General features: G+C 37.6%; 1 protein-coding gene across 2 annotated transcripts in view; it reads left to right on the top strand.

Moving 5' to 3' along the window:
- The first annotated feature begins 5,368 nt into the window (after window positions 1–5,368).
- LOC128867522 (COP9 signalosome complex subunit 7) overlaps window positions 5,369–11,753 on the top strand; it is a 32,453-nt gene continuing 26,068 nt past the window's right edge. The window contains exons 1-2 of one of the 2 annotated variants that reach the window (XM_054108800.1): window positions 5,369–5,676; window positions 5,743–5,995. In XM_054108800.1, the coding sequence (XP_053964775.1) occupies window positions 5,482–5,676; window positions 5,743–5,995 (448 nt within the window). In that variant the 5' untranslated portion in view covers window positions 5,369–5,481. The remainder of the gene's footprint in view (window positions 5,677–5,742; window positions 5,996–11,753) is intronic. The other variant, XM_054108801.1, reaches the window with a different exon arrangement.

Here is an 11,753-nt window from a genome sequence, read left to right as displayed (position 1 = left end):
GTCGACGAATTCAACTACACCTTAGGCGCGTGAAATTCGCTACGAAACAATACCAAGTCGATACTTTTGGTATTCAATGCTGATATTTTTCTCCAATACTTTTAAAACGATATTTTTGCGATCCAGTACTTGTGAGGGTCGTTTGAAAAGTCCGTGCAAAGTCAGAGAGATAGCAGTACTGGCGCGTATCGAGGTTACGTTTACTTGGTAGCATCTCTAGTAAGAAAACACACCAAATTTCGGCCAGATGGGCCTATTTATTTGTTTTTGGCTTCCGTTTGACTCCTCGATTGAGTGATATTATTTTTTTATCACGACAACGCACCACCGCATGCCTCAGCAGTTGTGGCCACAAAATTAATTAAAATAGGTTTCGAGCTCATTTTACATCACCTCTATTCTCCAGACTTGGCTTCCTCGTATCCGTCGGACTACTATTTGTGCCCTAATTAGAAGAAATGTATGGCGGAAAAAGATTTAATTCATACGAAGAGGTGATTACAGAAACCAATGGTTATTTTTCAGACCTGGACAAATCCTATTTTTCGGAAGCGATCAACAAACTGGAACAGTGTGGTACGAAGGGTATAAGGTATAAGAGACTATGTCGCAAAATAAAAAAATATTTACCCCAAACAATTAATTAGTTTTATTTTTGTAAAAACTTGCAAACCGACCCACGTAAAGCTCAGTATCGCGTCGACGTTTCGAAGAAAAATATGTGCAATGAAGGTGTGCATGGGACAATATTTTTTTAAGTAGAAGGGAAATCAAATGGGGCAGCCCAATACCAACCTACAAACCTACTTTTGACTCATTATAATAAATGTACAGTTGAATATGAGCCAAATGGGACCATGAACCCGATTTTTATATATATTTAGACCCCAGCGCCGCCTATAGAGTATAAATAGACTTATAGACCATCCCTGGTCAACCCTAAATCAATACACCAAAAAGTCATCGTAATCGGAAAATTTGTATGCCGATCAACCACATATTAATTTCTATATACGAGATAGAACACCAAATATTACAAATATCGTTCCTCTAATAGCTAAGAAGACGCAACTCGTTCCATTACTTCTCGTAAATAGTGAGCAACACAATGGCCCCTATTATGAGTTGGATTCGATCTTCGATATTCGCTGGTTGTCGAAGATCGAAAATCGAATGTTAATTTAGTATTATGAGCAAATTTTCGCTGTACACCGAATTTAGAGTCGAATGCAATATTGCTTTCGGTTCGTTAAAATGTAAGTTGTTTGTGATTATTTATAGTAACCAAATAATAAACATATATTAATTTTGTTAATTTTATGCAGGTCGAAAGTCGTACCAAACAGCAATTAGAAAGGCTGATTGCATTAATGGAAGAGAATCCACAATTCGCAAATGGGATTTGCACTAAAGCATGTTGTTTGTTGTATGTCCTTTGTGGAGACCCCTCCTCAGAGTTTCTGAACGGCGTCATTAAATATGGTTTTAGAGCGTATCCAGCATCACCTGAGACACACAAAAATTATTAAAAACGGAATTTCAATTGGAGTTTATTACATACCGAGGAGCCAAGTATTGCGACGGCCATTGAGATGTTGCTCCTCCTCGCTTTCAATGGCGACATGTTGAAAGCCATATAATCGTGAGTATCTCCTGGGTTTTTCGCATTTATATAAGTTATTTTGCATTGTATGATCACAAACCTAAAATTTATATTATTCGCACTTATTTATGACTCATATTTACATACATATGTATATGCAAATGTCTACTTACAATCATAGCATTAATGCTGTCGAATCCCTTCCTGTTGTAGTACAAATTCTGAACTTCTTTCCTGAGAGCGACAATTTTAATATGCGTGCCATCAACACAGCCATCTATTCCTGGAATCCGGTATTTGCTATAAAAATGTGGTTTTGTTTGTTGCAGATCAGCCTCTGTACTACTAAATTGTATCCATCTTTGGCAAATATAATTTTCCAGGACATCTATTACTTCCGATAGCACAACAAACACTGTGGGTTGAGCAAGTCCTAGCATACCTTCATTACCAATGCTCAATTGGTACGATCCCTGAGCCGGAATCGCAGAACTGTTGCGAGCTTAAAAAAATTTGGAATGGATTTGGCTCCGGTGCACTGCTGCAACTGATTTTCTGTACTAGACAGTAGGTTCATAAACGCCTCTTTAGACAATCTAAAGTTCTTTAAAAATCTGTAAGGAAATTTCTGTAATACTAAGTACGTCAACACAAAATTCTAAACTTACTCACAGGAAACCATTTCTAGTGGGTTGGATGCGTCCCTCAACCGTTTTCTACTTCTAGCTAGTTCCACTAATCTTTCATCGTCCGATGAATCGTCGAACCACAACTCCGTTGTGCTTATTTTCACAAAAAATACTTTTTTAAACTTTTAAAAATTTTGTTAACAAAGAATTTCAATACAATCCCTCTCTCTTTTATTTGGATTTGCTGTATCAGCCGAGAAAAAATTATCTATTGTAAATGCGTCGAGCGATCGAATTTCACAATAGTCCTATTCTTCATAACCAATTGAAATTTCGTTCGATCAGCGCTTTCGATTACATTCGAAGATTGAATGTTGCTCATAATAAGGGCCAATAGCAAATCAGCAGAGATAGAAGTTAGAGAGTACACACATTTGATTTACTCAACAGAAAACAGGTTTGTAGACATAATTCTAATAACATTTTTGCTCGGTATTATGAATTATACATTCATAAAAAAGAAAAAAGCGTGTGTCCATAAACGCTTTGTCCACTTATCTATATTCTATATCTATATATATAAGAATTAAGCCGAAAAAAGTGTGCATTTGTCCTGGGTAATCTCAGCAACGCGTGTAAGGAAAACAATGAAAGTTTCGCACATTGTTGGTGTTGCTTTGGCAAAGGTTTCTGTGAAGTTTGGTTGAAATCCGATAACGCGTGTGTGTGCGGTGCGTCGGTTAAGTGAGTGTATTTTTGCTATTTGCCGCACGTATTTATTGAACCGCACATATCATTCATTAGAATTGAATACATTTTGGTCGTGTGTGTCTGGGCCTATTATTATGAAATTTGGTATATATATATATTTTTCGACGGTGAAGGTTAGCATAATATGCTTATTGATTCCACTCGCCACCAGGTGGCGCTGCCGAAGGTCAAAACGAGGACCCGGGTAACCCTAGGATTTGTTTTTACATTGTGGGTATCAAATCAAAGCTACAAAGCTATTTTTTAGATCTCTGAGTGATTATGGTCTCGAGATATAGCCGAAGAGATGGACCAAGGTACCCTTGGATGTGTTTGTACAATATGGGTATCAGATGGAAGCTGTTGATAAAAGCTTTTAAGTGAAGTCATTTTTACTGCCCGTTTCCGGAATAAAGAAAGGAGATGGAGCTGGAGATGGAAGAGGAAAAGGAATAACTACAGGAAGAGGAAGACCACTTATTATTAAAAATTAAAAAAAAAATTCTTAAAAAAATTTTAAAATGTTACATATACGCTTATTATATAAACGTTAATCTGAAGTCAGTTATAGTGAAAAATTCATTGTATCATTGGTGATCGTTTCCTTAATTTTTTGCAGAAAGGTTATGCTAATATGAGATATTACCTATATCATTCATATATTTACGTATTACCTGTGTACTCACAAATATACGGTTGAAGCAAATATATGTCAGTTTTTTTACTTAGCCTGGAAAAGTTTATATAAATTTAAGAAGAGTAAATAGAACTTATTTTATATCAGACTTCACGCAAAAAAGTCATTTGCACCTGAACACATAGCTGGGTTAAAGCTGGGGGGAATAGAACAGTTCTCCTTCTCCGTTTTTTCGCACACGTAATTGTATGGGATGAGTGCACGATGGCCTATAAAAAGTCACTGGAAGCGCTTGATAGGACATTACGAGATTTACGTAGTAAAAATGAAATGTTTGGTCGTGGCTTAGTGCTGCTGGCAGGTGATTTTAGACAAACACTGCCGGTTATTCCTCGAGCAACTGTAGCAGATGAATTGGTTGCATGTTTGAAATCATCATATTTGTGGAGACATGTTCAAACACTCAAACTAACTACAAATATACGTGTTCTTATACAAAATGATCCATCAGCTGCTGAATTTTCACAGCAATTATTGGATATTGGAAATGGCAAAGTTCCTGTCGATAATTTAACTGGCTTAATAACTTTACAACCAAAATTTTGTCAAATAAATCAAACGAAAGATCAGTTAATTCAAAGTATTTTCCCAAATTTGCCTCAAAATTACAAAAATCATGATTGGCTTAGTGAACGAGCCATCATGACTGGCAAAAATAAAGATGTGAATGAAATGAATGCGGCTATTTTGGCTAACATACCAAGTCCAGAACAAACATATTGATCCGTTGACACTGTTACAAATCAAGATGATATTGTAAATTATCCCACTGAATTTTTGAATTCCCTTGACTTACCTGGATTAACGCCACACATGCTAAACTTGAAAATAGGAGCACCGATTATTATGTTGAGAAACATAAATCAACCACGACTATGTAATGGCACTCGATTAACAGTTAAGAGATTGATGAATAACGTCATTGAAGCAACAATTTTGAATGGAAAATACTCTGGTGAAGACGTTTTAATACCGCGAATACCAATGATACCATCGGATATGCCGTTTGAATTCACACGTCTTCAATTTCCTGTTCGCCTTGCATTCGCGATTACTATTAATAAGTCACAAGGCCAAACTTTATCAATTTGTGGTATTGATTTAGAATACCCATGTTGTTCTTTCATTATTTTTCATGCGCGATAGTTTTTTTAAAAACACACGCAGTATTTTTCGGCTTAATTTAATTAATTAATCTAGATTTTTTTAAAGACGACCAGCGGAACGGACGGGTTTTCGCTAGTTACTTATAAAATATAATATCGAAATTCGCATGTGTATTGCTACCATAATTTTTTGAAACGTCCGTCCTTTACGGATTTTCTCCAACTGTTTATTATTAGGAGCCGTTTGCGCAATTAAATTAGCTATTCCTGCTCCTTGTCAATTCTTCATATCGTTAATAATAATTAAACAAACCAACAACACCAAAATAATTTCTATAAGGAAAAGCCTTTCAAGTGTTGACAACTGATTGTCAATTTTTCACGTAATCTGCCATATGTGAACGGGCAGATTAATTTTGTGGATTTATTGGTAATAAATGCATGTGAGAACGTACTCCAGTAGCTTTTCATATATAAGTATTTGGCACACCCTACTTCTGTTTGGAAATAACAGCCCTGAGTTCAAAACAATTTTTCATTCGTACTGTACATGCGCTCTGTGCACATCTGACATTTGACGTTTACCATCCAAACTATCAGCTGTTTGTGAAGGCTTTATTATTCGCCGGATTAAAACTGTATAAAGTTTTGTAAAATTAAAATTGGACAAAGTATAAAATATCTAAAACATAGAAAATGACTCAGGATATTTTAATGAGTAACGACGAGCCCATGGCCACCAACGATGCATCGCGTAATCAGCTGAAACAGTATTGTTCTGCTGCCAAAACTTCGCAAGGTGCGCAGTTGCTGGAAGTGATTCGCCAGGTGTTGGAAGCACCGTCGACTTACGTTTTTGGTGAACTGCTTGCTTTGCAAAATGTGCAAGAGGTAAATAGAGCAATTTGGGTTGCATTATTATTATAAGCTACCAGAGTTTATTTTTGATTATTATAGCTTAAAGATGGCCCTCATAGCAAATACCTTAACACTCTGAATCTTTTCGCTTATGGAACTTATAAGCAGTACCGGCAACAGCCTAGCGAATACTTGGAATTGACCGCTACAATGCAGAAAAAACTGCAGCATTTGACTATCGTGTCTTTGGCTATCAAAAATAAATGCATTCCGTATGAGGTGTTGTTGGAAGAACTAGACATCGATAATGTGCGTCATTTAGAAGATGTTATCATTGAGGCAATTTATGCGGGTGAGTTGCACTTTATTTGTATTAGTTTTATCAAAAACAAAATATACATATTTGCTGAAAAATGTACAAATGCGTAATGAATACTAATAGATTTTACCTAGAAGAATGCAAAATATATGCATTTTACGTATTATTGCTGAGTGCATTTCTTATAGTGCTTGCTCTCTTCATTCGCAACCCATTTTGGCAATTGCACTTTGATGGTCTTACATCCAATCTGCTTCGCTGACATTATTACATTTTAATGTAAACTCTTTCCATATATTCGATGGAGTGCCTTCAGGTGTCACGCTCTGCCACAGTTCATTCGATCATTGCCAGAGTGCGCAAGCCCATAGCCCAATACCCTTCAAATCGTTTACTTTCTCAAGATTTATTGCCTTTACTCACTCTCTTTGGCACCTTCTCCAACTAAATGTTTTAAACTTCTGCCACTTGCCTTGTTTGATGTAACTCTTTGCATATTTACATGGGAGGAGTGAAAACAAATTCAGAAATGATGTGTCAAAGTTCTCACCAAGTTTTGCAGGTTTTAGCACTTTGCAAATTTATTGCTGCAGCTGCTGTGCTATTGTAGTTGGCACACTTGTGCCAGATCCCAGTGCAGTAATTTCAAATCCATCTCATGGCTGTTGCCATCGTACAGTGCAAGGGAGGGGGGGGGGTACCTATTTTATACGTTCTTATGTATTTGGGTATTTTCACGTATTTGCGAGTGTTTATCGTATTGAAAAATCGTTGCAAGTATAATAAATTATGCACGAATCAGTTGCCAACCACAACTGCTACATGATGGGAAAAGTAGAAATCTGGTTCATATATATTTTAAAGCACAGTTGAATCTTGTTTTGAATTTGAGTTAAAAATCAACGCGAATTTCGCGCCAAAAAAAGCACACATCATTCTTTCTTGCGTTCGTAAATATGTACAAAGCCCCAGCACAACAATGCACTATTGACGATGACGACACTTATGCTGTTAACAACAACAACACGACCGGTGACTTCACCGCGCTTACCAGGCCCTTGTAATCTGCCTGAACAACAACAGCAATGCATTTTGCTTTTAAAGCTGAGCAACTCGCATTCATTTTTAATTTTGACTAGTTTTCAGTTTCCAACTGTTGGCGTTATTGTGGTTGTTACATTAGCAGTACTGTAATCTGAGCTTATTAAGAAAGTTTCATCTGTTTTGTGGAAATTTTGCATGCCAAAACAGCTCACTGCTGTACCGTCGATAATATTTCATCTCGCCGAGTTTTCGAAATGCCAGCGGATAAACATGAGCTGAAGGTCTTTCAACGTTTTTTAAAGGGATTTATCATATCCTTGTATCTACAGCATGCCGAAGCGTTCCAAAGTAAACAATTAGCAACACTTTAATAAAAATGCAAACCCGCTGGAAATATATACGCGGACATGCATGCAAAGCAATCTAAAAGTTTACTTTGTGACTTTTTCGATACCAAAAAGAATATCACCTACGAACAACAGTTGCTTGGAACGGTTCAACAAAAATTGAAATAAGGTTGGAAAGTTGAATTGTGCTATCCTTATATGATACTTACCTAGTAAATGCAAAAATGTTAAAAAACGGAATAAATTTACGAAAATATCGGAACTTCATATTGTATAGGTAAAAATAATTGAAACCAAATTATAAAGTGTTTTTCAATAAGGGCGGGCAGATGTTGAAATGGAATAAAATGGCGTTTGCTGTGTGGCACGTAGCGCCGTCCTGCTGGAACCACATGTCGTCTAGGTTCATATGGTTCAATATGGGCCATAAGAAATTGGAAGGGCCACCACGTCTACCGAAAAATGGGCGCAATGCGCGCAAACGTTTGCGTAAATGAACACTCATTTTGATAATAAAGTTTTAACATTTGAACGTGCTGTTCAATCGTGTAACTTGCCATGATGATTTGGCATAAACAACTGAATAATAAACAAAAGATTTGACAGATGTCACCAAAACAAAATGGATGCCACAGGGCGCCAAAAACGACCCGCGCCAATTGAAAAACCCTTTATATAAGCATATATAAATAATTGGCATTTACACCCCTCATGTGGTGTTTGGCCAGGCTCCTCCTCTTATTTGTGGTGAGCATCTTGATGTTTTTCCACAAATGGCGGAACCAACAATTTTATGCTGCCTCTAAACGGCAGATCGGTTTTTATTTATGAGGAGCTTTTTCAAGGTAGAAATGCACTCATAGGTTTGTCATTGCCTTCCAACGGACGAGCGCTACTAAACAATTTTTTTTTATAATTTGGTGTTTCATGCCAGGGGTATCGAACCTGGACACTGCCGAATGTTAGTCACGAACAAACCCATTCGGCTAAGGCGGCCGCAAAATTAGACATTCCTTAAAATATTTCCTTTGCATTGTGGGCACCAAACGTGGGCTGAGGCTAAATAGTCCTAACTTAAGATAACTTGACTTTATTACGGTGCCTGGTAATGTTACCTGTTAGGGAAGTCATTCGGGATTTTATGAACAGTATCCGGAACACAAAGTAGCTGCTTTGCCCAGCGTAGCCCTAGAAATATATATTCTTTCTTGGGATCGTAATTTTGTCGATATTGTTTAAAATGCATAGACTTTGTGTGGCGCAATCTATTCTTTATGGCGCTGCCTTCATGCCTATGTTTTTCATCACCAAGTAAGACTGAACCGTTCCCACGACAGTGATTTATATCCGGCCAAGGACTGTCACTTCAGCAGCATCTCCTGTATATGTGTGGAGAATGTTTATGCTGCTATAACAGCAATAACGGATAGCTTAAACGAGCGGCGATGTTCCACGCAAGGCTACTTTACATTTTCTGAAGCCTGAGCCACCTCCCTGGCTAGTCAAAAGGCTACTCTTCGACTACACCGATGTGATGCAGGACAAAACACGACCGGGCTGTATACAGACATTAAACGGCATTCATCGAAAGACACTCACGACCTTCCTAAACTCCCGACCCCCGAATGCCGTTATCGGGTCCCAACCACCACGCATTCCAGGCGAAAAGCTTCAACTAACTCGTGAGACGCGTGGAACTTTGGCATATTTACGGTCTGAATATTGTACAGGTTAAACTCCTACTTACCCAGAATAGACCCCGACATACTCAATATATGTCTGACATGTGACAGGTTCTCTCAAACCCACTCAAAGAAAATCCCTCTCTCTCTCTCTAGACCCAACATGTTGAAACAGTATGTTTACGGGGTCTACCGTTAGATCAGTTAGACGATGACGATCGCTGACTACACCGCACTGACAACAACAACCGATAGCTTAAACATAAAAGAAATATAAATCTTTTTTTAACCATCCTACTTTTTTTCTATCCTTTAGAAATATTTCGACACTAGCATTAACTGGATAAAAATATTTTCCAAATAAAAAGTAGCCTTAACCTGCTCAGAAAAATGTTTCACCTCTCATTGAAAGTTCTGGTTCTTCGATTCCGTAGATAACGTCATTCAACAGCCAAACAGAATAAGTTTTTAAAAATGTTTTTAATTTATTCTGTTACTCTCTACTGTACGTCATTTTTTATTTTATGTTTTAATAATATTTTCAATGTACAGACACAACGACGACGCTCCCGAAATTTTATAAATATTATATTTACTACATGGTATGACAGCCCTTGGTCGGATTTTAATCCAGGGGCAATGTTGTTTTCTTAGTTTTCGGCTCCAGAAAATTATAATTTTGAAACAACGCAAATTATTATTCGCATCGATAGTAGTTGTTCCTGCGCTGTTATGTATGTATATTTCAATAAATTACTTGATCATAAAATTTATTAGCGACCAATTGAAAATATTTACTTTGCAATCAAAACTTTGAGAGCTGACTTTGCCGCTGCGTAGTAAATCGCCAGCGCCCCCCAACATCATCATTGCCACCACCATCATCTGCAATTACCACCAACAGTGGGTTGGTGGCACCGCAATGTTTGCACAGCTTTAGCATTATTTTGTTAAACAATGCCCCCAGCCAACCTGCGGTTTTTCTCTATTAGCAGGAGCTCTCCTTCCGCACGGTGCTGACAGTAGTATAGAAGGCGTCTGACGCGTTTAAATTGAGTTTGCCTGTGAACTTTTTTATCAACCATATTTTAATTCATTTTTAATTTTTGTTTGCCTCATTTGCTGCTTATATGTACATATATAGCTGAGCTTGAAGCCATTGAAGTGGATGTTTGCTTCATATTAAATGCGAGATTTGTTGAACATCTCGCGGTATAAGTACATACTTTGTTGGGTTGCTTTGGTTTATTATTGATTGAGTGCGGGCGCTGTAAAAATTGCATATTCTGTATTTTAACTACTGTACCAAAAGTACGCAGAATTTCTCATTTCAATCTCTACAATATAACGGTAACGCAAGCATACGAGTGACTAAAAAAATTGGCTTAGTTCCAATCCTCCATCCAACTCTGTTAACGACAAAAAGACTTGGAAAGTTCAGAAAATTCTATTCGTCGTCTGAGCATCAGGAGGTAGCAATTGATATAAGCATTATGTACGATATTTTTGTGATAAGATGAGTTAAAATGCGGCTCGTGGAAAGGCTTGAAGCAAAGGCAATGTATTGCTGTCGTTAAAAATACCTAAATGTTGTCGGAGGCATCATTAGTAGCGAAGAAGCTTAAGTGTATGAATATGAAATACTTTTTTTAACAGCTTAAAACATTTCGCCATTCCGAAAGTTCTAAAGTGAGAGTCCTCGGCCATTTACAATACAAATCCTGTTTGTGCCGGTAACGCAGAATCGACTGCCGTGGTAATGATAAATATGCCATCGAAACGTACTAATAATAATCGAAATGATGCTTCTCAGCCAAGCCCAAATTCAAGAAACTGCGACAAAGAAGATCCAAAATCAGAGTTTTGTTGACCATGTTCTTTGATTGAAGAGTTTGGGTGAGAATGTTTGTTGCAAGGTGCCGAAACATCTCATGATGTCTTCTACACAATACTGCAGCTCCCAGTTCTTAACTTGGGCGTGATTTTTTAACCAAGAACAACGTTAGCGCTATTCCGCGATCAGCTTATTAACCTTAAAAAACGTTGTGTGACTTTTGCTCGTGTCTACGTCTCAAATTGGTATTTTGCGAAAAGGGTTTTAAAACTGGCGTTTCCATCCTTTATTAGGTGTTTGGCCGAGCTCGTCGTGCTTTTTTGGGGGCGTGTGTTTGTTGTTCCACAAATGGAGGAACCTACAGTTTTAAGACGCCTCCGAACGGCAGATGGTTTTTTTTAATGAGAGTTTTTTCATGGCAAAAATACCCTATGAGTTTTGCCATTGTCGGGCGAGGGGTGGCCGCTTTAGAAAAACCAATTCATTCAATATAAGAAACTTTCGCTCCAACCCATTCGACTACGGCGGCCGCCAAGAGATGATTGAGTTAATAAAGAAGAATTCGCAGGAGACGAAAGAATATGTGTGATTTTTCTCAAGGAAGCTACTTTGATGGAAATAAAATAAATATCAATAAATTACTGAATCGCTTTCGCTTTACTGACTAATTCTGAGTACTTTATGCACAGAGGGTGCATATAAATTTGTGCTAGTATAAGCCACCTAAAGCGTGCTATACGTTGTACCTCAAAATTACTCTTGCTAAGTAATCATTTAACGTGACTTGAGGCTTCTATTTTAGCTTTCTTGAGTTTATTTCAACAGGGTGTGCAATATGTGTTAAGTACTCGTACTACAGCTATGCTTTTTGTGGCGGCGGCTGC

The sequence above is a fragment of the Anastrepha ludens genome, chromosome 6, assembly GCF_028408465.1.
Source record: "Anastrepha ludens isolate Willacy chromosome 6, idAnaLude1.1, whole genome shotgun sequence".
Lineage (NCBI taxonomy): Eukaryota > Metazoa > Arthropoda > Insecta > Diptera > Tephritidae > Anastrepha > Anastrepha ludens.
This window is presented reverse-complemented; position numbering and strand designations above follow the sequence as displayed.